Source organism: Stenella coeruleoalba (assembly GCF_951394435.1).
Source record: "Stenella coeruleoalba genome assembly, chromosome: 2".
In the NCBI taxonomy this organism is placed as follows: Eukaryota; Metazoa; Chordata; class Mammalia; order Artiodactyla; family Delphinidae; genus Stenella; species Stenella coeruleoalba.
In genome coordinates, this window is record NC_137147.1 from 127305556 (window position 1) to 127333173 (window position 27618).

A 27618-nucleotide genomic window follows, 5' to 3' on the forward strand; every position below is an offset into this window, starting at 1 on the left:
TCATTTGAATGAGAACGATCCTAATGTGATGAGGTTTTTATGGTATTTTGCTAATAACATTTATCTATTTGTGTGTTCTTTTAAATTATCTTTTAGATAATTTGTCATTTTTTTCTTAGACAAAACATCTTCAAGGTAAGAAGATGTAAAAAAAATTTTTTTTAATTACCTTTTATGTTAGGAAATTGAGTTAAGGGTATGAGTATTTTGGAAGACAGTATTGCTTGTCTGTGAGGTGCCCCAAACTGCCTTCGTATCTGAATGAGAGATTTGTTTAAAAAAAAAAAAAAATCCAAAGTTCAACCCTCTAGAGATTCAGATTAGGAGCTCTCGTGTATAGCCTAGGAATATATATTTCTGTTAGTAACCCCAGGTATTCTGATAAAGCCAGACTGGAAACCAGTATTTGGGAGATGGCTGTTTGTACAAGTTTATATATACATATTTATTGAGGCCATTTTTATATACAATTACATGTTTAGGAACTGGCAGGCTTTAAGAGAGTGATGAGGATTGTAGGCATAGGGGTAAGGGGTGATATGAGACTTGGTTCAGATTAGTCAGGGAGTCCTAGAATTTTGAGTAGAGATCTAAAGACCAAAAGAAATGGCTGTGATGTAGAATTGGATAGGAAAGTCCAAAAATAAGAACTAGAACATATTAAAGGGGATAGGTACAAATGCAAGCCCTACTGCCAAGAGGTTATGCTCAATCTCTTCTAAAAATCACTCACTCATTTTATTCTGGGCTCTGCTATACCAATACTGTCTAACCCAGTCCCCAGCATTTTTCTTGATAGACACCCTTAGTTATTATTGAAACAAAACTTGATTCTTGTCAATTGACCTACAGTGCTTTAGGAGTAAGATTATTCTGTGCTCCTTTAGGTATGTTTAATTGTATCATCTACATTCACTATATTGTGCTTAATGCAATGGCCATTATAGTTTCTTAAGATTTATTCTAATTGAATTGAAGAATTTCATACCTGATTTTTGTCCTTTAATTAGAACAAGAGAGTGAAATAGATCTACATAGATTCATCGTAAAATAGTTTAAAGCAATGAAACTTGTCAAACTTCTTAGTTGTTACATGCGAGGAAAATGAAACTCAGATTCTGACCTACAGAAATTAATAACAGAATTGGAAGTAGAACTCAGGGTTCCTGGTCTCACAGGCAGATGTGATTATATGATTTGGCTGTTACCCAGACATCTAAACTTTATATTTAAGATAAACAACTTTTCTTAATCTCTTTACAGAGAAATGAAAAAGCTAAATATACCCAGATGATCTAAAAATCTCATTCCAGTCAATAGTTTTAATGTACTCACTAGCAAAGTGTTTAAACGTAGATTCTAGTAAGTTGACTGAAGTAGTTTAAGCCAGCCATTCTTATGGATCCTAAGCATTCTTAAGTATTAGGTCTGTTTTATCTGAATACTGCTACTTCTACTTAAATATCCATACCATTAGGAATTTTTTTTTCGACTATGAATCAGGATACATTTGACATAATCTGTCTTTTGCCAGTCTCCATATTAAATTAATACAAAGTGTACTCTAAGAAAACCTATATGTAAAAATCGAGGTCTGTGTACTAAATGAATTTAATTAAAGGATGCATGCAAATTCTCCTTTTTCAGACTGTTCATTGACATATGCTTCCAATTTCCAAATATTCTCCTGCCTTCAAGATAGCTTTTGATTAAAAAAATTGAATTTTAAATGGTATGTGTCTATTACATAAAGTGATATACCTTTACTATTTAATTCTTAAGTCTTCTCTAATTGAACAATGAATTAGAAGTGCTTGTTTTTAAGAAAAATAAATGCAGTCCATTCATAATGGCCTTTGTCAAAATAATTATTGCTAAATTTTGTTATGTGTTTGTTACCACAAATGTAATTTTTATAAAAGATAGGCTACTGATGTCATAAATTATACCATATTTTAGAGAACCATGTAGTATATCTGAGAATGATAATCTAAAATAAATAATAATGGGAAATTTTCACCCACGGAATTCAGTTGCAGTCTGTTTTTCAAGCCATTCTTTCTGTGAATATTTACATTTGAATATATCCTGATTCTAAAAATAATATATATTTATTGTAATAAAAAAAGATTGAAACATACAGAAGAGCATAACAATGAAAATCACTCAATATTTTAAAAAAGATTGTTGCTAGTCATTGAGGAGAGGCAGTAAAGCATGGTAAAGAGCTTGGTGCCCGGACTAGAATTTCTGTTCTACCATTTACTGACTGACTTGAGCAAGTTTATGAATCTCATTACTTCAGGGTATGCATCTGTAAAATAGGGTTAATAATATTACCGACCTGATAAGATTCTTATGAAGATTAAATGAGTTGATACGTGTAAAGTGTCCTGGCATATTAAGTGCTATATATTGTTTTGTTGTTAATACCGGAATATTTTTGTTCTGTTATAGCTGAGTCGTTAAATTTTCAGCCAAGCCTGAAAAAAATTTGAGAGCCAATAAAACAAACGTAATAATAAGAGCTAGTATTTTTTTTTTTTTTTTTTTTTTGTGGTACGTGGGCTTCTCATTGTTGTGGCCTCTCCCGTTGTGGAGCACAGGCTCTGGATGCGCAGGCTCAACGGCCATGGCTCACGGGCCCAGCCGCTCCGCGGCATGTGGGATCTTCCCGGACCAGGGCACGAAACCAAGTCCCCTGCATCGGCAGGCGGACTCTGAACCACCGCGCCACCAGGGAAGCCCAAGAGCTAGTATTTATAAAGAATTGTTGTGCAGGGAATTCATCTGTGCTTCGCATACATTAACTTATTGATATATTTTTATGCTCATTTTACAGATGAAACTAAAAGAGATAAAGTGACTTGTTTATAATTATCATAATAATAGAACATATTGCATTAAATTCTTTTGGCATTCAAGGTGTGGAACAGAGTGAAGATTGGTGGGAATGGAGAGACATGTAATATTTTATTAAGACTGAAGATAAATTTGCTTCACCTGTGATACGAAGTGTCTTGTGTGGAGCTAAGACTAGAACACGGGGCCTCTGAATTCTTTAGAAACTACACCAAATTCTTTAAAAACTATGTCACATTGACACAGAGTCAGCTCTCAGTTACCAATGTTAGTGAGGAGGAGATACAGGACACATAATTAAATAACAGATAATTATTTTTTTCCACCTTGGAATAGCTGTACCTGATAGAAGCAGGTTTGTCTTTGTGTTGTAAGGGTGTACATAAACATTGATGTACATTTCTATAACACCTAGGCAGGTGGAAACTGGGAGAAGGAAATTAGCAATGCGTTTCATGGCAATACAGGATATTGGCCTGATGGGTAAACCACATTTGAGCTAAGATGATAATTCTGACTTAGTCCATGGAATTCTTTATAGCCAGTGACTTGAAACAGGTTTCCAACTGGAACTATTTTTTTTCCCCTAAGTTATTTTCAAAATTTGAGACTAGGCTATAAAATCAAATTGAGAATTTTTTGTTCAAAGAGCAGAGGTGTTTTAAAAGGTAACAGTATGATGTGCTATCTTAATATCACCCACTCTAGAACTCTTTCTCATACATTCTTATTAAGCCTTCACAACTTCGCAGTGTGAAGAATACCATCCTAATTTTTTTCCCCCTTTGCAGATGAGGAAACAGGCTCAGCTGAGTTCCTTGCTAAAATTTAAAGGTTAAAAATTATGTTAAGTGACAGTTGGGACTAATACAGAGTATTTGACTCAATCTTTCCACAACGGCACTGTCTCAAAGATAAATTATCTTAATACAACTTGGCATAAAAATGATTTTGCAAATGGTAGATAACCACTGTTGTACGGGATAGACATTCCTTAAAGCTAAAGATTCTAAATTCACAGAATCATAGAATCCAAAAGTCGAAGATATCCAGGAGATCATTTTGGCTTTGTTCAAATGTTTTTGATTGCAGCCCCTAGTAAGAGATATTTTACATAGCATTCCAGTACTCATGTGCATATCTGCCTGTACATATAATTGAAGCAAAAGTTTCACAGAACAGTAGGTGCCAGTACTTTGTGGAATGCATTCTGATTTTTTCCCTTATTTGGTTTTCATTACATGGATTGGACTACCCACTAATGAATTGCAGTTGGCAGCTTGAAAAACATTGATCTAGGGCAACTGACCTGAATCATGAATTTGTGAGATTTTATTTTATTTTTTATAGACACACTAGAATGTACAAAATAGTGCTGTTACTTAAAGTAATTACTTTAGGACTGACTATAGTACACTTACTCTGATGATGTTTGCATTGCTCAAAACCATTTTAAAGATTCTAATTGGAATAGTTGCAAAAACCTGAACACCCTTAAATATGTTCTGTTTTGGCAGATTTAAAGTCACTTTAGCAAATAAGGTGGATGATCAGTCAGGCATGCTGTTAGTAAATTTCAGACACATAAGACAACAAATTACAGTATAAATATTTCACATTAGAATACAGTGTTGATTTTATGATTAATCTCAATAACTGAGAGCAATCATTATATTATTCTATAGATACAAAAAGTATTTGGGAAAGATTTATAGTTGAAGAAATGTTGAAACTGGGGTTTGATAACTGTTAGAAGTTAAGAGTAAGGATATAGGCAAGTGTATGTCTCATCTGCTTTAAAAAAAAAGTGGATATAAAATATGTTCTAATCCATTAAAATGGTAATTTGTACCTAAGGTGCTATTAGGAGACCATAAACTGCTTCCCTAAATGTATTTTTCTTAATTGAAATTGTTTTATTTATGGTTTAATAGATATTAAGACTTAATTCTTGAGTTTCTATTTTAGTAAACATAAAGAACTACAAGTGAACAGTTTTGAAGTCAAACTTCTATAAGCCGTTGTTTCTCCTGAAATAATTTGAGTAGTTACTTAAGGCATTTTTGTTATCTTGACTTTTTTCCATGTCCTAATCTTACTGCCCAGGTTTGTTATATACATAATTAACAGAAAACCTAATTCTAATTTTCTACTGTATGTTAATTTCATAACAGATCAGTAGTTAGAAAGTAACCCTTTAGAATTCGATGCCGGTTTTTCTTCTGTCCTATTTTTCCATTATCTGTGAGACTGAATCTTTGCCTTCGCTGGCTTTTTACCAGTTTGCTTCCTGTTTCCATTTAAAATATATCAAAAACGTTATCTTTTATTTGCTCCCTACCCCTACACCTTATTTTTATTTTCTTTCATCCTAATACTGGCATTCACCTTTTCACTTTATCTTTTCACTCACTAGCTAGAGATGATCGCTATGGAAAATCCTGCAGACTTGAAGAAACAGTTGTATGTGGAATTTGAAGGAGAACAAGGAGTTGATGAGGGAGGTGTTTCCAAAGAATTTTTTCAGCTGGTTGTGGAGGAAATCTTCAATCCAGATATTGGTAAATATTTTAGTGATGTGATCATGGTGTCATATCTTTTTGAATTAAGAATTTATTTACCTAGGTTTATAAATATTTTCAGTTATGAAGAGCAGCAGAAGGAGATTTTGGTATGGATTACCTAGAGTCACAGATAATGACTGAATTTGTGGACTTTGGGGATTGGTCCTGCATCACTCATTTATTCAAGTTCTTATTTAGATAATTATTATTATTATTATTATATATATTTATAATATATATAATATATATTATATATATAATTATATATTTATATATATATAATTATAATTATTATTATTATTTTTTATTTTTTGGCTACATTGGGTCTTCGTTGCTGCGCATGGGCTTTCCTCTAGTTGGGGCGAGCGGGGGCTACTCTTTGTTGCGGTGCGCAGGCTTCTCATTACAGTGGCTTCTCTTGTTGCGGAGCATGGGCTCTAGGTGCGTGGGCTTCAGTAGTTGCAGCATGCAGGCTCAGTAGTTGTGGCACGCGGGCTCAGTAGTTGTGGCTCGCGGGCTATAGAGCACAGGCTCTGTAGTTGTGGCACACGGACTTAGTTGCTCTGCGGCATGTGGGATCTTCCCGGACCAGGGAGTGAACCCATGTCCCCTGCATTGACAGGTGGATTTTTAACCACTGTGCCGCCAGGGAAGCCCCTGGAAGGTGGATTCTTAACCACTGGACCACCAGGGAAGTCCGACCCATAGCATTTCTGAGACAAGAGTTTCATAGAATAATGGTCTGAAGACTGTTGAGAATGTCTCACAAGTGTATCATGCTCAAAGTTTGGAAACACTGGCTGATATCAAATTAATTTGGTTTATTTGCTACAGGATTTCTTGGGCTTAATATTGTAATGTTTTCCCAAACTTTTTGAACTCCAGAACCCTTCTTCCATCCTGTATCTAATAGTATTTGCTTCCCAGAAGAGTTTTCATTGAACACAGTTTGGGAAAAACTGATCTATAATATATCAGTCTAAAAGTGAAGAATTTGGGTTTCACTGATAGACAAAGTAATAGACAGACTTGGCAAAGTAGAACAGGAAAAAGATAACAGCTTCTTAGGTAGTATACTATTGTATAATTGTGATCTAATTCAATTTCTACAGTATAACTACTTGATTACTGGGTTTGCTTACTTTTAAAATTGATTGCATGACAGTTACAGGAAAAGAATTTCTCAAAAGCTACCATCATAATTGTGAAGAATGTGGCAGAGAGTACTACAGATCATTTCCCTTAAGCTTTGAGAATTGAACCGTTAAAGTCTATTGATTCTCAGTATGTACAGTGAATTGACTTTTCTGTAATTGTTCTTAGTCTACTTGCAAATGAAAATAGACATTTTGAGTTCATGACATAAATATAATAGTTAAGACTTTGTATTTTAGCTAATGTTTGTTAATCAGAAAGCTATGCCGTTTTGTATGTAATTCATTCAAAGTAAACCTAGACACATAGAACCATGCCCTTTTTGAGACAGAAAATTTATGACCTTCATAAATTTGGTAAACTTTAGCTGTAGGTTCTGATGTATCTAAAAAAGTTAAACATTAGCTATAAAGTATATTTACATTATATGCAGAAATACTTTTAAGAAAAACCATACATTAAACAGATCCACTTGATAGTAAAACAATTAAAATGATGACAATAGAAATATCAAAAAGGAATATTTTAGAAGAGCCACGCTTTATGGAGCTTTTCTTCCAGGGACCTGAAAATAAATGTGCCCCAAATGGTATCTCCTTGAACTTTAATATTATTATCTTTCACACAGAAAGATGAGAGTAGTGACCTATGTAATTTACATTCTGATTAATTTGTAATTTATTGCCCTTGAGACCAAGGACATGCATTTGTGATATTTCATCAAAGTTATTAATTGTAATTATTTTTAACTGTTCTGACCCTGTTAATACCATATTTATAATTAAATGAAGTTTTTAAGCACTTCAGTAGATGTTGTAACTTAGGCCTGTAAAAAAATTTGGATGTAAACTGTGAAATTCAAGTATGAATTGGATAATTTATAAAATGTTATTTCATGAACATTAAATTGCATTAGAAAAATGTCTTAGTTTAATTCATGTTCTTATGATCAAGGGGACCTTTTAAATTTCCCTTTACATTTAACTTAAACTGCATGTGAAAATGAAGAAACATTTTCAAAACTTTTAAAAAACTTATAAATTGATTTATATGCTCTATTGATTTCTAAAGTTTGTTCTATTGGAACTTCCCCCTCTTTTCCAGACCTAATTCTTAAAATATTTTCATTCAGTTTCACAGTAGCAAGTGAAAAACATTTTAGTAAAATGAAATTGTTAATTCAATTAAAATATCATTTAACTTTTATCTTAGATATTTCTTTAAAGGGAAGGAGATAAATCTACCTTGGTAATGGCTATTCAGATTCCTATTTTTAAATGAGTGATATCAAAAAGGTTTCCAAACTTGCGTTTAAAATAGTGAAGACCATGTGAAACTGAAAGACGACTACAAATATAAATTACTTTTGTTTTACTTACTGGCTCACAGTTAATGTGTGTATTAAATGGGTTTGATTTTGGGGCATAATCTAAGTTTATCAAGTTTACCTGAGTTTAAGTACTTGGCATCTTTGTTAGAAAGGTGCTGGAAAAACTTCATGGAACCGTTGTGCAATTTGGGGAGAAAACAGACTTTTACTTAATGAAATTCAAAATTGTTTTTTAAAACGGTATGTATGGATTGAATATGTTTTTATAAGTGAAACATTTTCAAAGTATGATTAGCCTTTTCTCCGTTTGCATTTATTTTTCAACGATTGAGTAGATAAAGTGTGAATGCAGATTAACTTTTCATTTGTGTTAGTAGAAGATTAGAGAACTTGAATTTAATGAACATTTTCCCTAACTTCTTAGAAAATGCCACCAAAATGCCTTATTACTTTATTTCTTTGGCTTCTTAAAAATATATGCTACCATTTGCCACAATTTATAACATTCATATGTATTTGAACTTTGTTTTCTCAAGTGTTAATCTAAGAGAAAAAATATTTCTATACGTAGTGCACATAAGCTTACATGTAGTTCATTTCTATACGTAGTGCACATAAGCTTACATTTGTTCATCAGTCTGTAATAAAATGTGAAAGTAATGTATTTTTAAAAATCATTTCTTATAGGTATGTTCACGTATGATGAATCTACAAAATTGTTTTGGTTTAATCCATCCTCTTTTGAAACTGAGGGTCAGTTCACTCTGATTGGCATAGTACTGGGTCTGGCTATTTACAATAACTGTATACTGGATGTACATTTTCCCATGGTTGTCTACAGGAAGCTAATGGGGAAAAAAGGAACTTTTCTTGACCTGGGAGACTCGCACCCTGTAAGTCTTTGGTCATTTTTTCTTCTCTCTTTTAGATTTTATTTAAAAGCAAATACAGAGTTTCATTTATATAAAAATTTTAAAGCTTTCATTTGGAACCTTTGTTAATATCTATACCTAGTAAAATAAAGTTGCTTTAATCTGTCTGAAGTACCATAAACACTTAAAAACTCGAAGGGGAACTTTTTTACATATTGCTGTCAGCAAGCTGGCTTTGTAAAGATTGATTCTGTAGGAAAGTGTTTTTAATTTTTTGTTCGTTTGTTTGTTTTTAATGAAATCATGAAATTGCCCAGTTAAATCAGAGCTGCGCTGAGTAAGGGGCTGGTGGCTACAGCCGCTCTTTAACCTTGAGACACACCTCTAAGGTTCTCATGAGAGCACAGTGTGAGATCCATTGCTAAGTAGCTAGTGTGGGGTTTCTCAGCAGAGAATGGGACATCACCAATGACTGACAGTCTTTCTTTAGTTTCTACATATAAACTATTGGGGCAGGAATACTATCTATGCTTTAATTTTTATTGTTAAAGGCTTTTTTTTTTTAAATCTTTTCCCAAGAAGAGTGATACAAACTGTTGTATTTTGTAGTTCTGTGGTAGCCTTAATTTTCCATTTCTGATTGTTAGGTTCTATATCAGAGTTTAAAAGACTTACTGGAGTATGAAGGGAATGTGGAAGATGATATGATGATCACTTTCCAGATATCTCAGACGGATCTTTTTGGTAATCCAATGATGTATGATCTAAAGGAAAATGGTGATAAAATTCCAATTACAAATGAAAACAGGAAGGTAATAAATGTTTTTATGTCATCCTTGTCTTTTCTCTTTATTAACAGAATTTTAAATCATATATGCTTCTAGTTTTTAAAGGAGTATCTAATATCCGTACAGAGACCCAAGAAATCAAGTAACCAAGTTATTATAAAGGAAATAACCACAGTTTCCTAAATTTTGGCTGTAAGCTGTATGAGAGCACATGGTTGGGCATTAAGCCCCTTTTAGAGAAAGAAGGCATGCGTAGGAGGTAGTGAATGGCTCAGTGTGGCTGTGGTATAAAGCATGAAGTGGGGTGTTTCTCATATTAAGCTGTAGAGGGGAGGGAAACAGGGACCTTGTAATTAAGGTCCTTATAACCAAACAGATGATAATTGCATTTAATGTACTCACACATACATGTGCCTTAAGTATATGTCTGAAAAGTATTAAAGAATACTTTAAAGAAATCAGTTTTGTGTTTTCTGTTGACTAGAAAAGTATGCATCTGTAAACAGAGGGGAATAACCCAGAGCATAACAGGGAAATTATGATATATATAAAACCTTTAGTAAGTGTGATGTTAATATAATTTTTGATAAAATATTATATTCACTAAGTTAGGATACAAAAGTATATTTTCCATTTATGATTTGGTATAATAGCTTGTGCATCAATTAAAACCAATATTTTTGTTGAACTGGATACAGTAGGCAGCTCCCCAAATATTCTAGAATAGAAAACATGAGACTTTCTTGTTTGCTTATACATATCCAGTACATTGCACTTTATTAAAAATGTTAATTTTTATAAATTGATGTATAAATGGTTTAAATGTCTCTTTGTTTGCATACCTAATTGAGAGAACTTTAAAATTGTATCAACTTATTTGTGCATGGCCTTTTTACAGTTCAGTATTGACTATAATAGAGAGCTGTGAAATTGTTAAAGGTATTTTCCTTTGTGTGTGTAAAGTTTGAATTTTAAAAAATATTCTTGAATGTTTTTTCTTTGGGAAAATAAAAACAAAAAAGTTATGCAGCCCTGTAGCTCGTTGTGTTTTGTTGTACTGCATATTATAAGATGCTCTTGTGGTTAATATTTTCTGCAGGAATTTGTCAATCTCTATTCTGACTACATTCTCAATAAATCAGTAGAAAAACAGTTCAAGGCTTTTCGGAGAGGTTTTCATATGGTGACCAATGAATCTCCTTTAAAGTACTTATTCAGACCAGAGGAAATTGAATTGCTTATATGTGGAAGCCGGGTAAGAAAGCAAGGGTTTGCAAAAATATCTTCTATTGATTAATTGTTTGTAATGGTGTGGTGTAGATGTTAAGACATGTTTTCTTGAATTTGCAGAATCTAGATTTCCAAGCACTAGAAGAAACTACAGAATATGATGGTGGCTATACCAGGGACTCTGTTGTGATTAGGTAAGTGCTTAATTCTTAAAAGGAAGATTTAATTCACCAAAGGGATGTGTGCTTTATGCTTTAGACCTTTGTCTCCAGGTTTTACTTCCCAAATAAGCAAACTCACAAATTCTCAATCTATAAAATTGGAGGTATATTTGTAATATAATCAGTCACCAGTTCTTATTGTTAATCTTGTGGTTTATTTCCTGACTAATGTGTTTTATGTAAGTGGCATGTTTTTTTCTGCATTGGGGGTATAACGTATCTAATATTCCTAGTAATTCTGGTTAGAATGTGCTTACTGCCAGTTACATGATGAGGAAAATAGAACTATCACTTCCGAGTATTTCTCCTTTCTTTTGAACTCTGTGAAATGTTACTTACCTACCCTATATGAAGCATCTTTTGTGTGAAATGGTACATTCTTTGATTTAATCCTTACAACATGGCAAGGTACATACTAGAATTGTTATTGTACATCTGAAGCCTCCAGATTCTCACAGAAAGAAGCAGAGATTCCCAGTCTTAACTGCTTCCAAGCAAATGCTATTGTCTTCTTTTCTTTACTACTGTCCAGTCCTGAAAGACATAGGCTTCTTCCTCTCCTACTAAGGTGGGTTTAAGGGGACAAAGATGCCCTTCTGGTAGTCACTGGTGGAGTGAGGTGGGAAGGCATTCCTGGAGGTTGTCTCTGAAGGTTATTACTCTAAGACTCAAGTGTGTGAAAACCATAATGAATATCAGTTGTATCTAGAAATAAACAATATGTTATTTTATGTTCTCTTGTTTACTTTTGTTCTGTTACTTTATTCTTCATTCTGGTTTGTGGGAGGTTACTGATATTTCCTCTATTTAGCACACCCTTGGTCATTTCTAGCAGCAGTCGTGAGCTTTTTTTACTTTTAGCAACCACGGTTCTGCTATTTACTTGAAGTTCAAAGGTGACCCATAAAAGGGTTGAGATAACATGATGAAAGGATAACCTCACTTGTGAGTATTATCACAGCAGCATCTCTGTTAGTGATATTATTGATCACAGATAGTTATGACTGTGTAGCGTCTTAATGTTTCCCTTAGAATAGTTGAAGATATCTTGTGCTCCTCCTTATGGAGAAATTACTTTTAAGTTAAGGTCTTAATTTTATTTCTATCTTTTATAATAACATAATTGCTACTTGATACATATCTTAAGATCATATGTGAATGCTTAAAAAAAATTTTTTTTGAAGTATAGTTGATTTGCAGTATTGCAATGTTGTGTTAGTTTCAGGTGTACAACATAGTGATTTTTTTTTGCAGATTATATTTCATTATAGGTTATTATAAGATTGGGTATAATTCCCTGTGCTGTACAGTAAATGCTTGTTGCTTATCTATTTTATGTATAGTAGTTTGTATCTGTTAATCCCATACTTCTAATTTGACTCCCCACCCCACCCCCCATCATTATGTAAGGTCTCTCTTTATGTCTTGTAATTTTCTTTGATCTGAATCTGATATGACTGTAACCATTCCTGGTTTTGTATTGCTTTGCTTTTTGTTTGCATGATATATCTTTTAATGTCTTTTTACTTTTCAACCTATCTATGTTGCTGAATTTGAAATGAGTTTCTTAAAAATAGGTGAGTCATGTCTGTCAATCTTTGCCTTTAGGTATATTTAGGCCATTTGTATTCAAGGTAATTATTGATATGTTAGGACTCAAGTCTGCCATTTTATTTGTTTTCTGTTTCTTTCTTCTTTATGGTTCCTTGTTGATATCTTTTTGCCTTCTGTGGGATACTTAGTTATTTGAACATTTTAAGGATTTCATGACTTTAGTGTTCTTTTTTTGTGTATGTTGCTTAGTATAGTGTTCTTCATGGTTGCTGTTGGTATTACATTGTACATATGTGATATTGCTATCAAAATCTCTTCCTGTGAAGTATGGAAACCCCACCTTTAAATATCATTGTCTTGAATATTACTGCTGTTATAATTTTTGTAGCAGTCATCACATATGATTTATAAAATTCATGAGGAGGATGGTAGTCTGTTGTATGTACCTGTATTTCTTCTATTTCTGTTCTTTCTTCTGTTTGCCTCAGAGTCCATCTTTTATCACTTCCTTTAGTTAGTCTTCAAAGGCAGATCTGCTAATGACAAATTCTTTTAGTTTTCCTTTGCCTGAGGGTGACTTCCCCTTTATTTCTGAAGAACAGTTTTGTTTGTGCTATTTGGGGTTTCTTAGCTTCTTAAGTCTGGGTTTGTGTCTTTTTCCAAACATGGGATGTTTTCAGGCATGATTTCTTGAAATACTTTTTCAGTACCACTCTGTTTTTCCTTTTTTTTTTTTAAATATTCCTTTATTTATTTATTTTGGCTGCACCAACTCTTAGTTGTGGCATGCGGGATCTTCATCGTGGATGTGGGATCTTTAGTTGCGGCTTGTGAACTCTTAGTTGCGACATGCGTGCGAGATCTAGTTCTCTGACCAGGGATCAAACCCAGGCCCCCTGTATTGAGAGTATGGAGTCTTACCCACTGTACCACCAGAGAAATCCCTCTTTTTCCTTTCTTTCTATGCCTCTCATGATACCAACATTCAGTCATTTGTCATTGTTCACATGTACCTGAGGCTCTATTTATCTTTTTTCAGTCTATTTTCTCTTTTGTTCAGATTTTTATCCTTGGTCATCTTGACTCTACTATTGAGCCCATCTCGTATTTTTCTCTTACTCTGTTTTTTAGTTCTGTAATTTCCATTTGGCTCTTTTTTATTATAACTTATAATTTTTGCTGAGAGTTTCTGATGTTTCAGTTTTGAAACACTAGAACTTGTAATTGCTTGTAGAATCATTTTTATGACGACCTCATTAAAATCTTTGTCAGTTAATTCCAGTATCTTATTCATCACAGTGTTGACATTGGTTGATTCTCTTTCTTCCTTGTGATTTTCCTGGTTCTTGGTTTGACAGGTGATTTTGGATTGTATGGTGGACATTATGGCTGTTTTGTTAGGAGACCCTGGGTCCTATTACATTTTTTACTTTAGCAGTTTAAAAAAAAAAGTATGTCTAAATACTGTCGTATTGTGTAGACAGACATGTTGGTTATTTCCAACCCTGTTAGGAGAAAGTCACAGTGAATCATCTTACATACGGATTATTCCATACATATGTAGAGACATCATTAAATTGGGAATTGGTGCTAAAAGTGGGATTGTTGAACCAAATGGTAGATACATATGTAATTTTGTTAAATACTGCCAAATTCTCCTTCACAGAAATTGTGACATTTTGCACTCCCACCAGTAATATATGAGTATCTCATTTCTTACAATTTTCCCAAACCCATTGTGTTGTTAAACTCAGCTGTTTACCTGTCTGTTAGTTGAGAAATGGCATTTCAGTGTAGTTATAATTTGTGGTTTTCTCATTATGAATGAGGGAGGTTAGGCATCTTTTCTTATATTTAAGCTATTAGTAATTTTTATAGTTCTGCTCATTTTGCCGCTCAGTCATTTTGATTTTTAGAAACTTTATATTTGTATTACGGACATCAGCACTTGAATAAATTGGCAGATATTTTTTCCTAGTTTGTCATTTGACTTTGCTTACAGGGGTGTTTTGCAAATGAAAACTATTATGTTTATGCAGTTAAATACTTTGTATTTCTTTAGTTTTTTTTAAAATACTTTTTATTTTTGCTCTTCTGTTTCTGACCTCCTATGTCCATAGTAGAAATTTTAGTCATACTGTTTCTCCTTTAGTCACCACATAAATTAGCTTTATTTCCAAGTTTATTTTGCATATTTCTTGAGTATTTTAGAGACTTCTAATTTCTATTTCAGATTTGTCCATCTCTCACTGAGTTCCATGTGTGTTTATGTGGCCCAGTGCCTTCTACCTGACTAGGGCCAATTTTTGTCACCTGCTTTCATCCCTTTACAACCAGAAGCTACTTTTAGGGGACACCTCTGCTTTCCAGGGTGCCCCCTATCCCTTTCAGGCATGATGTCTTCCTAAGACTGCCATATTTGGTTCAAGATACTTTCCTCTTGCCAGTGCTCTTACCTGCCCTTAGTAGTTCACTCTTGGGGTGCCCTTTTGGGGTGAACCCTAGCCCATGTAATTCTGCACACCCCATTCTTCCACATAGCTGCTGCTGGACTCTGCTGGTGTGGACTCAGGTGTATATAAACTCCAGTTTACATGTCAGTTTGAGTTTTCCACTCTGTTTTTCTAGTTAACTTAGGCATAGATTATGGGTGTTTTTATTGGAATTTGTCTCCTTTATGTACTGGATAGGTTTTAGAAGATGTGAGTGGGATGCAATCCATACAGCTACCACTTTAATGTAGAAACACAGAAGCTTCTTTTTTTCATTTTCAGTTTTCTAAATAGTTGCATTCTTAGTTCACAGTTTTAATGTAGAACGTAACACTTATAGGAAAAGAAGAATTTTGCTCAGTAAGTGTTTTCATTATATAAACTGATAGGAGTAACCCTAATATTTTAAGTTCTAATTTTTTAGAAAGAACCAAAAAAACAGCTAAACTTGTCACAGTGACCACTGCTGGTCTGCTGTTTTCCTTCAGGGTTTGTCTCCTCTACTCAAGGGCACCCGTTGGTCTGCCTCTTCAGGTGTGGCTGATTCAGTATGGCTTTAGAACACTCCTGAAGGGTGAGGAAGCTTTTCTGCCCTGACAAAGGGCTCTGGGTTACAGCAGACTTGCTTTTTCTTGCCAGCCACCCAAAAGGAATGACCTAAACTGTGGTATGATTTCTCTCCTTCCTGAGAGATGTGCCTATACATTCCATGACCAATTTCCTCTTGTGTAGTTATTTTAAAATTCTTTTCTCTAGGTGAATAGGGGGTTTGCAAGAACTGAAGGGTGGGGAGGATATTAGAGTGTCAGGGAAGGGAAGTGGAGAGAGCCAAGAATGCTAATAAAGCTGCTAAGCTATGTTAGAAATAATGGCATTGCACCAACAAAAATACTAGCATTTTGGTAATAGAAATTGTATTCTAGAATACTAGAATATCAAAAACTAGAATTGTAATTATGGATGTAGGAAGTATGACATTCTCTGCCAAGTTTCTGGAAAGAACTTTCAAATAAATATTAAAATGCATTCTTCAGAAAACTAGAGCTTATCAATGAATTCGGTAAAGTTGCAGAATACAAAATTAATATACAGAAATCTCTTGCATTTCTATACACTAACAATGAAAGATCAGAAAGGGAAATTAAGGAAACAATCCCATTTACCATCGCATCAAAAAGAATAAAATACCTAGGAATAAACCTACCTAAGGAGAAAAAAGACCTGTGCTCCGAAAACTATAGGATGCTGATGAAAGAAATCGAAGACAACACAAACAGATGGAAAGATATACCATGTTCTTGGATTGAAAGATTCAGTATTGTCAAAATGACTATACTACCCAAGGTAACCTACAGATAATCCAATTCCTATCAAATTATCAATGGCATTTTCTAGAACAAAATTTTAAAAATTTGTACAGAAACAGAAAAGACCCCAAATAGCCACAGCAATCCTGAGAAAGAAAAATGGAGCTGGAGGAATCAGGTTCCCTGACTTCAGACTATACTACAAAGCTACAGTAATCAAAACAGTTTGGTATTAGCACAAAAATAGAAATATAGATCAATGGAACAGGATAGAAAGCTCAAATACAAACCCATACACCTATGGTCAATTAATCTATGACAGAGGAGGCAAGAATATACAGTGGAGAAAAGACAGTCTCTTTAGTAAGTGGTGCTGGGAAAACTGGACAGCTATATGGAAAAGAATGAAATTAGAACATTCTCTAACACTATACACAAAAATAAATTCAAAATGGATTAAAGACCTAAATGTAAGACTATACTATAAAACTCTAGAGGAAAACATAGGCAGAAAACTCTGTGACATAAATTGCAGCAATATCTTTCTGAAATAATGAAAATAAAAACAAAAATAAACAAATGGGACCTAATGAAACTTAAAAGCTTTTTGCACAGCAAATGAAACCATAAACAAAACAAAAAGACAACCCACAGAATGGGAGAATGTATTTGCAAACGAAGTGACCAACAAGGGATTAATCTCCAAAATATGCAAACAGCTCATGCAGCTGAATATCAAAAAACAAGCTAATCAGAAAATGGGCAGAAAATCTAAATAGACATTCCTTCGAAGATGACATACAGATGACCAAAAAGCACATGAAAAAATGCTCAACATCGCTAATTATTTGAGAAATGCAAATAGAAACTGCAATGAGGTATCACCTCACACCGGTCAGAATGGCCATCATCAAAAAATCTACAAAAAATAAGTGCTGGAGAGGGTGTGGAGAAAAGGGAATCCTCCCACACTGTTGGTAGGAATGTAAATTGATATAGCCACTATGGAGAACAGTATGGAAGTTCCTTAAAAATTAAAAATAGAGGTACCATATGATCCAGCAATCCCACTCCTGGGCATATATCTGGAGAAAAGGATAATTCAAAAGGATACATGCATCCCAGTGTTCATTGCAGCACTATTTACAATAGCCAAGATGTGGAAGCAACCTAAATGTTCATCAGCAAAGGAATGGATAAAGAAGATGTGGTACATATGTACAATGGATATTACTTAGCCATAAAAAAGAATGAAATAATGCCATTTGCAGCAACATGGATGGACCTGTAGATGATCATACTAAGTGAGGTAAATCAAATAGAGAAAGACAAATACCATATGATATCACTTATATGTGGAATCTAAAAAAAAATGATACAAGTGCACTTATTTACAAAACAGAAACAGACTCAGACTTCTAAAACCAACTTAATGGTTACCAAAGGGGACAGGTGGGAGGAGGGATAAATTAGGAGTTTGGGATTAACATATATACACTACTGTATATAAAATAGATAATCAACAAGGACCTATTCTGTAGCACAGGGAACTCAGTATTTTGTAATAACCTATATGGGAAAAGAAGCTGAAAAAGAATGGATATATGTATAACTGAATCACTTTGCTGTACACCTGAAACTAACACAACATTGTAAATCAACTATACTCCAATATAAAATAAAAATTAAATTTAAAAAATGCATTCTTTCACCAATTAAAAATGTTTTTGTTTTCCAAAATCTTAAAAATTTTTATCTGAGAAGTAGTGTGTATGTTAAATTTATGGATTATTATTCAAACAAGCATGCCAGGATTGCTCTTAATGTGCTTGCATTTTGTTTTTAGAGTAAGTTTAACAAGCATCATTATAACATGACTTTTATCACATAGGTTTTAGGAATGCCAGGGATTAAATTATTCTCTTAAAATAACTGCAGATGACAGATATATCAGAATAATACCCCATCTCCCCTTCCCCAGCACACACTATTGATATTGATTATATAATAATTGTATACTTTTTTATTAGTACTTTTAGGTGTGTGGGTTGTTTTTATTTTTTTCTTTTCCTTTTCTTTTGTCTCTTATCTGTATCACCTTCTCCCCAATGTTGTGTAAGATATGAGCAGACAAAGAAAATAAAGGACGGGTAAATACAATGTATACACACATGCACACACGTAGACAAAGAAAATAAAGGAGGGGTAAATAAAATACACACACACACACACCCGAAGACATCAGGAGTTAAGTTTTCACAGTACACACATTTTGTCTTTTGTTTGTTACTGATTATATATTTACAGTTTACATAATTATTTCCTTTTGTTGGACACTTAGGTTTACCAGTTATTGCTGTTGTAGATAATGTAGTGATGAACAAAAGCTTTTATATTTTTAAAAACTGTTTCCTTAAGATAAATTTGCATAGTGGAATTCCTAGGTCCTAGGTGACCAGAAAAGAATCTTCAGGGTACTTGATATTAACTTCCAGGTTATCTCCTATTATGGTTTTAATGCAAATCATAAACTTACATTAGTGCTCGTTATAATGAATGCCAAACTAAAATCAGTATTTTATCTTTTCTTATTAGGGAGTTCTGGGAAATCGTTCATTCATTTACAGATGAGCAGAAAAGACTCTTCTTGCAGTTTACAACGGGCACAGACAGGGCACCTGTGGGCGGACTAGGAAAATTAAAGATGATTATAGCCAAAAATGGCCCAGACACAGAAAGGTAATTATTAAATTGTGACTGTATACTGAAAACCTTGCATTCCACATTACACGTGTGACATATCCAGAAGCTTCTGAGCACTTTTGCAATTTTATATAGAAATCTCCAAATCACATGAAACATTAGTTCAGAGAATATTTTGCTGTTAATGTTTGAGAAAATTTTTAAACACTGGCCAGGTTAAAAATTATTATGGAGTTCACTTGATTTGAAATTTTAAAAATTGGTGTGATTAGTTTTTGGTTGAGAATTTTTTAATTGAAAGCCATATTATGTCATCTATTTAGAATAGTAAAGTTGAGGCTCAGGAGATTGTCTATTCAGCCCTATATTATGCTAGAATGACGAATTTCATAGTCCTTACATTGTGTTTCCTCTCCGTCGTGTAAGTTAACATTTGGTGCATAGTGACCGTATGTGAGCAGTAGTATATTTAATAGCTTGAATGTATAGAAACATTTCTATTAGTTTTCTACATTATTTGATATTATTTGGTATTGTCTGTATTATTTGGTATTAATGTAAGTTTATTGGTTATCAAATCAATTACATAGTCATACAAGAATATTTCTAATAAGCATTAAAGAGCCCAGACTTTGAAATTTTGGAAACGAGGTTTGAATATATTACCTCCACCTTTGAGTAAGTTACTTAATTTCTCAGTGACTTCAATTCTACAGTGGGGAAACTGACACCCAGTCTGTAGGTTTATTGTGAGAAAATTTAGTTAAATGAGCTCTCAGGGTTAAGTACCTAAAACAGTATCTGGTATGTAGTAATAATTTTGGGGATGCAATATGTTATCATCAACCATCATCATTATTAGCACTGAGTAATTTATGAGATAGAGACAAACTGCAGTTTGGTAGTTGTATGGCAAGAGCAGAAAGATTATCCATGACTTGTATTAATGTATAGTCTGCATTGCAAACCATCTCAACATATATACCATCTAAAGTAGGATCATTTAATACTGAGCGTATTTCCCATGACTTATTTTCCTATTTTTCCCCTTTCTCTCTATATAGGTTACCTACATCTCATACTTGCTTTAATGTCCTTTTACTTCCGGAATATTCAAGCAAAGAAAAACTTAAAGAGAGATTGTTGAAGGCCATCACTTATGCCAAAGGATTTGGCATGCTGTAAAAAAACAAAAAAAGGGGGGGGAGAAATAAATTTAAAATTTTAATAAATATAACAAGAGGGATAAAATTGGTGGTGATAGTGACCCAGTACAAAAAGGCTGTAAAATAGTGAACCACAGTAGTCACCTATGTCTGTGCCTCCCTTCTTTATTGGGGATATGTGGGCTGGAACAGCAGATTTCAGCTACTTATATGAACAAATCCTTTATTATTATTATTATTTTATTTTATTTTTTTGCGTGAAAGTGTTACTTTTTCTTTCACTTGTATGTACAGAGAGGTTTTTCTGAATATTTATTTTAAGGGTTAAATCACTTTTGCTTGTGTTTATTACTGCTTGAGGTTGAGCCTTTTTGCATATTTAAAAAATATATACCAACAAACTACTCTCCCAAGGAAAATATTGCCACCATTTGTAGACCATGTAACCTTCAAGTATGTGCTACTTTTTTTGTCCCTGTATCTAACTCAAATCAGGAGCTGTATTTTTTTTTTTAAACAATTTGCTTTTGAAACTTGAAGTCTTGAAAACAGTGTGATGCAGTTGCTGCTGTTCTAGTCCCCAAAGAGTTTTCTGTGCAAAATCTTAAAATCAATAAAGATGGAAGGGAGAACTTGAAATGTTTAACTGCAGCCCTCAGAACTTTACTTTAGTAACAGCACAACGAATTAAAAACAACTCATGCCACAGTATGTTGTCTTCATGTGTCTTGCAATGAACTGTTTCAGTAGCCAATCCTCTTTCTTAGTATATGGAAGGACAGGGATTTGTTGTTGTCGTCACTGTTGTTGTTGTTGTTGTTGTTTTAAGTTTACTGGGGAAAAGTGCATTTGGCCAAAAGAAATGGTAGTCAAACCCTTTGCAAGAAAGGTAGGAAGTTTGTTGTTTATTATAAACATAAAGCATGTGAAAGTGCACTTAAAATAAATTTTTTATTAATTGCTTATTACCCGCATTTTAAATAGACAATCCAAAGTCTTCCCTTCATGTTGCCATCATATCTAATCAGCCATTTTATCAAGGCACATGATCAGTGTTGGAACATAATGGAAAGGATGGCTACTGTGCCTTGTTTTACCTAATCATACAGTAAGCAGAGACCTGGAAGTGAATGGAACTATTACTCTTTAGTCCTATTTACATTGTCTATCCCCAAAGATTAAAGTTTATTTCAAAAAGTAAGTGTTAAATAATACTTTCATGTACTATGGAAAAGTACAGGTTGGTTTAAATTACTGGACATTCAGAAGTAAGTAGTTTCTTCCCCTTTCTAGTCTTCTGTGTCTGTGTTGTTAATTTCTTTTATTGCAATATAAAATAAAAGGATTATGTATTTTTAACTGAGAAGAGACATATTGATATATCCTTTTACTACAAGTTACAGCTAATGTGCTGAGCTTGTGCCTCGATGATTGTTTTAACTGACTATGACAGATCAATTTGATGATTTGTTTGAAATTGGCAGGAAAAATACAGCTTTCAAATCATTGGAGGGGGAAAGAGGATGTCTTTAAGAATTATTTTAATTCTTTTAGTAATTGAGACTTAACTGTTATGTACCATAATGCTAAATAAAAGTGACATTTTTCACCATAATTTAGTGGAAAAAGAAGACATTGCTTTCCATATTGTGATAAAGTAACATGGGGTTTTTCTGGGCCAGCCTTTAGAACACTGTTAAGGTATGTACACTACCTTGATGCAAGGGACCCTCATGCTACTACAGTCATCTTAAAAGGCCTCTCATTCCTGTGCTTCTTGTGTATAATGAAAGTGAGAATAAGAGAAATCAAATACTCTGGGGGCGTTTTGTATAATAAATTCATGAAGAAATTTGTGTTCTTTGGTTCTCAAGTTTTATTATCACTACCGTATTGAAGTTCTACAGTTGTAATAATATCTGTGTGAAGTTTTTGAATAGTAATTGAGTATAGGTTATCAGACATAGAATTCACATCAAATAGACTTTTAACAAACAGTTGAAAATAAACCTACTCTTGAAAATATTTTAAGAGAAAAATTCATTGGTTGTCTAGACTAATTGCTCTCACTTGCTTAGTAACTAATTATCCTGGGCATGTTACCACTTCTTTTTATCATTGCCTCCTTTTCACTACTGTTTACAAAACTGTCACGGAACAATATCTTTAGGAAGAGGAAAAAAAATAGAAATTTTGACTGTAGTAGATATCTACCCCAGATGTCATGTTATAAAGTACTCTTTTGCCTGGATCAGCAGGAAGCTCTGGAGGAAATAACCATAAACTAAAGTAATTGGTTTTCCAAATAAAATACAAACTTTCTCTTATATATCATTGTTACTGAGTATTTCAAACATACAGTAAAAACACGGCCTGTAGCCAAACTTCTCTGGAGCCTGGCCGCTTCAGCAAATTGAGTTGGATTTCCTCCCCTATATACTTTCCTGGACTGTGCTTAGTTGTGTGATGAAAAAAAACACGGCCTGTAGCCAAACTTTTCTGGAGCCTGGCTGCTTCAGCAAATTGAGTTGGATTTCCTCCCCTATATACTTTCCTGGGCTGTGCTTAGTTGTGTGATTAAAAAAAAAAACACGGCCTGTAGCCAAACTTTTCTGGAGCCCGGCTGCTTCAGCAAATTGAGTTGGATTTCCTCCCCTATATACTTTCCTGGGCTGTGCTTAGTTGTGTGATAAAATCCAATGACAACTTCCCTAGCTTTATTTTGGGGTACATACCTAAGCAGGGAGATACACGAAATGAGGCTTCAAACAGCACTTGCTGATGGTATTCATTTCCCAATTGGCACAGGTCCATCTTACTAGAAAAGACATGATTGTAACCTGGCAACATGACTCCCTGTTCCCATAATACCATGACTGTGCTGGGATTTCAGGCCCCTTTAAGGGGTTTTCTCAAGAATTTCATTCAAACTGTCATTGGAAGGAGTGTCTTCCCAAGGCTGCTCTGTGTAGTCATGCTCCCCTTACCTGTTTACCTTAAATTTCTTTTTTGACCTTCCACTGGCTTCTAAGGACCATCTTTACCCTCCCTACCCCTTCCCTGAGCTGCCAGAGAATTCAAATCACAGCTTCCTCTGGCTCTCTCTCGTTGTCTTTTACTACAGTGTTAGTGTATAATTTCCTGGGGAGGCTAGAGAGTGTTACTAGTGCAGAGTCTCAAGACTTTTTCTTTTCCCCTATTCAAATCCAGTAGTTGACTTTTGTTAACCACTGTAGGAAGATTTTGGTGCAGATGTGTCCCTGTGAGAAATGCTGCTAAACTATTGCTGTACCACTAAAAATGCTCTCCTGAAAGATACTCATAGCCTCCTACTTGCCAGTGAGAACTCCAGTAACCTTGGCAGCACCCTGAACTTGGTTCATCTGCTACTGTCCCTTTTTCAGTTGGATGGATACTACTATAATTGTAAAGTTCTGGTCTGTACCTGCCCAATTCTGTCTGTTATTCCTCCACCACTCAAAAAGATTCTTCCTCAAATCCATGTCTTCTGCTCAGTCTCTATCCCCAGAATATGTTTCTGGTACCTCAAAATCAATGCACTTAAAAATGAAACTCTTATGTCTGTACCTACCATTTATTGTTTCTTCCTTAAAAGCATCATTTTCAACTCAGAATCCCTCATCCCTCAGTTATCACTGCTTGTATCATTTCTTTCCCCCTCCATCCTTCAACATACTTCCTTTCAGCCCCTGATCCTCTGACTCACCTGGATGCTGTTAGTAGCTTCCTAACTCATCTGCCTGACTAACGTCCTCTTGCATTCTTTTTTGTTCTGCCAAAACACAATTTTGCTAATTTAAATATCCTTTGCTTCAAAACTTGTTCCCCTTTGAATAAATCTGCAAGCCTGCATCCAAAACCCTCCATAGGCTCAGCCCCACCTCCTTTTCCAATTTTACCATCAGTTACAGGCATGTCTCCCTGCGTCCCCACCCACATCTTATTTACCATCAGTTACAGGCATGTCTCCCTGCATCCCCGCCCACATCTTAGCATGCTGTGTTTAATTATTTCATATTTCTCAAGTAACCTTGAAGGCCAAAATTTTAAAAGCGCCTCACCCATAAAGACTTCTTCATCAACCCCCAAAGTGTCTCTGTAACCTAACAGCAACCCAAACTTCCATGGTAGTTCATGCATGGTTGGGCACATCGAACAGTGAGGAATCACTGGGATTTTTCTTTTTTTCCCATAATCATTACCTGATGTGGGCAGATTCATGGGGAAGATTGTTTATCTTTGTGCCTCTGCCATGTAGTAGTTGCATAATAACTTTGTTAAAGGATTAGCTCTATTTTTCCACTAGCTTGTCAATCACTACCTGATGAATGATTGAAAATGACTCAGCGTGCCGTAGAATGTTCAATGAAGCTTCTCTTTTTTCCGCTAAAGATGGCCTCAGTCTCCTGTCTCCTCTCCCTCCTCCCCCAAAAGGGCTTTTATTTTAAATATTTGAATATTTAGTGGCTAAAGAACTTGCTCTTGGAGGAAGTGGCTCCCCAGAATAACCGGCTCTGTCATTTCAACCTGTGAAACTGTAGGTTACTAAGAGGGGAAGGATGAAAAGAACAAAGTCCTTGAAGGCAAGATTTTCCTGCTTTATGGATGTGCTCTGGCAACCAGGAGCCTCTGTGCAGCCAGCCTCTGTGGCTGCACTCCTCTCCCAGTGGAGATGGGAGCGGGTGTCTTACACCATCCTGTTGTTGCCAAACCCTCACATCAAGGAGCTATTCTTTGCTAAATACTGTGTTTTTTATATTACATGAAGCACTCACCATGATGAATACCTGTTTTGCCAGAACCTTATAACCATTGCTACAAATTGACCCTTAAATCAGGATTCTTATGTTCAGCTGAACAGGATCTGGAATAATTATCCTATCTTCCAGTCTCCAGGAAACCATAGAAAATGTGATGGGCATGTGTCTAGTAAATAGTGCACAGATTGAGGGTACAACCTTCAGAGTTGGATGACTGGGTCTCAGTCCTGGCCCTGCCCTTCCTTCAGCTTGGATTATCATATCCAAGACTCAGTGAAGTTGAGATACAGATGCTAGGCAACCTGTTGCAAGACAGAAGAGGGAATCCATTGAGAGGCTGGAGATGCTTGTAGTGATTTCTTTTACAGGAGTTGACCCTCATCTACCTCAAAATGGAGGAGGAGTGTTTTCCCTCATCTTTGTTTTTTTAATTAAGATAATTCACATAATAAAATTCACCCCTTTAAGGTATATAATTAGTGGCTCTTAGAATAGTCACAAGATTGTACAAGCATCACATATAATTCTAGAGCATCTTCATCACTGCAAAAAAAAAATCTTGTACCCATTAAAAGTGACTGTCTCTCCCCGCTCTCCAAGTACTAACCACTAATCTACTTATCTACTTTTTGTCTATAGATTTGCCAATTTTGGATATTCCATATCAATAGAATCATACAACGTGGCCTTTTGTGTCTAGCTTTTTTCACTTAGAACAATGTTTTCAAGGTGCATCTATGTTGCAGTATGTTTCAGCACTTCATTTCTTTTTATAGCTGAATAATATTGTATTGCTATACCATATTTTTGTTCATTTGGTAGATATTTGTGTGGTTTTCACTGTTTGGCTATTATAAGTACTACAACCATTGTGTACAAGTTTTTATGTGGACATAAGCTTTCATTTCTTTTGGCTATGTACACAGGAGTGAATTCCTGGGTCATATGCCCAATCCTTTCAAGGAACTGCCAACTGTTTTCCAACGTGGCTGCACTATTTTACATTCCCACCAGCAACTTGAGTTCTTATTCCTCCACATCCTGGCCAACACATATTATCTGACTTTGATTCCAGCCGTCGTAGTGGGAGTGAAGCGATATCTCAGTTTTGATTTGCATTTTCCTAATGACTAATGTTGAGCATCTTTTCATGTGCTTTTGGTTGTTTTATCATCTTTAGAGACATGTTTATTCAGAACATTTCCCCATTTTTTGATTGAGTTGTCTTTTTATTATTGAGTTGTTTAATTCTGATGCAAGTCCCTTACCAGATAAGTTATTTGCAAATATTTTATCCCATCCTTTGGATAGTATTTTCACTTTATTGATGGTGTTCTTTGAAGTACAAAAGACTTTAATTTTGGTGATATCCAAATTATCTATTTTTTCTTTTGTTGCTTGCACTTTTGGTGTCATATCTTAAAGAATCATATGTGTCTTGTAGTTTTAGCTCCTATATTTAGATCTTTAATACATTTTTGCATATGGTGCCTTGTAGGAGTCTAGCTTCATTTTTTGGCATGTGGATATCCAATTGTCCAGGCACCAGTTGTTGAAAGACTTACTTCCCTGTGACTAGTGTTGGCACCCTTATGCAGAAATAATTGACCGTAAATATAAGACTTTATTTCTGGACTCTCATTTTCATTCCATTGACCTATATGTCAGTCCTTATGCCAGTACTACATTGTCTTGATTACTGTAGCTTTGTAGTAAGTTTTGAATTTGGGATGTGTGAATCTTCTAACTTTGTTCTTTTTCAAGGTCATTTTGGCTATTATGGGTGCCTTGCAGTTCCATGTGAATTTTGGGGTCAGCTTATTAGTTTCTACAAAACAGGCAGCTAGGATTTTGATAGGAATTGTGTTGAATCTGTAAATAAATATGGGGAATATCACTAATTTGACAATATAAAGGTATTCAATTCATGAACATGGTTGCCTTTGCACTTATTAAGGTCTTTAATTTTTTCATTGATGTTTCATAGATTTCAGTGTACAATCTTGGTTTCTTTGGTTAAATATTTTCCTAAGTATTTTATTCTTTTTGTTCTTTTGGATTTTCTATATACAAGATCATGCATCTGCCAAATAGAAATAGTTTGACTTCTTCCCTTTCACTCTGGGTTCTTTTTATTTCTTTCTTTTCTAAGTGCCCTGGCTAGCACCTCTAGTACAATATTGAATGGAAGTGGCAAGAACAGATATCTTTATCTTAGTCCTGATTTTATGAGGAAAGCATTTAATCTTTCAGCATTGAGTGTGATGCTAACAGTAGGTTTTTCATAGCTGCTTCAGGTTGAGGAAATTTTCCTTCCCTTTCTAGTTTTGAGTGTTTTTTCTCAAGAAAGGATATTAGATTTTGTCAGATGCTTCTTCTGCTTCTGTTAAGATGGTCATGTGGGTTTTGTCCTTTATCACATTGATGGATTTTGGTATGTTGTACCAACCCTGCATTCATGGGGTTATCCTACAGGTCCATGGTACACAAACCTTCTAATATGCTGCTGGGTTTGGTTTGTATTTTGTTTAGAATATTGCCGAATAAAGGGCACATTTACCAATGATGAGGCTGAAGTGTATGTTTCCTATAG

At 34.6% G+C, this 27618-nt stretch overlaps 1 protein-coding gene across 4 annotated transcripts in view; it reads left to right on the plus strand.

The window, feature by feature from the left end:
* UBE3A (ubiquitin protein ligase E3A) overlaps nt 1-23839 on the plus strand; it is a 93552-nt gene extending 69713 nt beyond the window's left edge. For all 4 annotated transcript variants that reach the window (XM_079912447.1, XM_079912446.1, XM_079912448.1 and 1 more), the window contains 7 exons: nt 5279-5423; nt 8599-8804; nt 9431-9595; nt 10671-10826; nt 10922-10995; nt 18971-19114; nt 20143-23839. In XM_079912447.1, coding sequence (XP_079768573.1) covers nt 5279-5423; nt 8599-8804; nt 9431-9595; nt 10671-10826; nt 10922-10995; nt 18971-19114; nt 20143-20263 — 1011 coding nt within the window. In that variant the 3' untranslated portion in view covers nt 20264-23839. The remainder of the gene's footprint in view (nt 1-5278; nt 5424-8598; nt 8805-9430; nt 9596-10670; nt 10827-10921; nt 10996-18970; nt 19115-20142) is intronic.
* The last annotated feature ends 3779 nt before the right edge of the window (nt 23840-27618 follow it).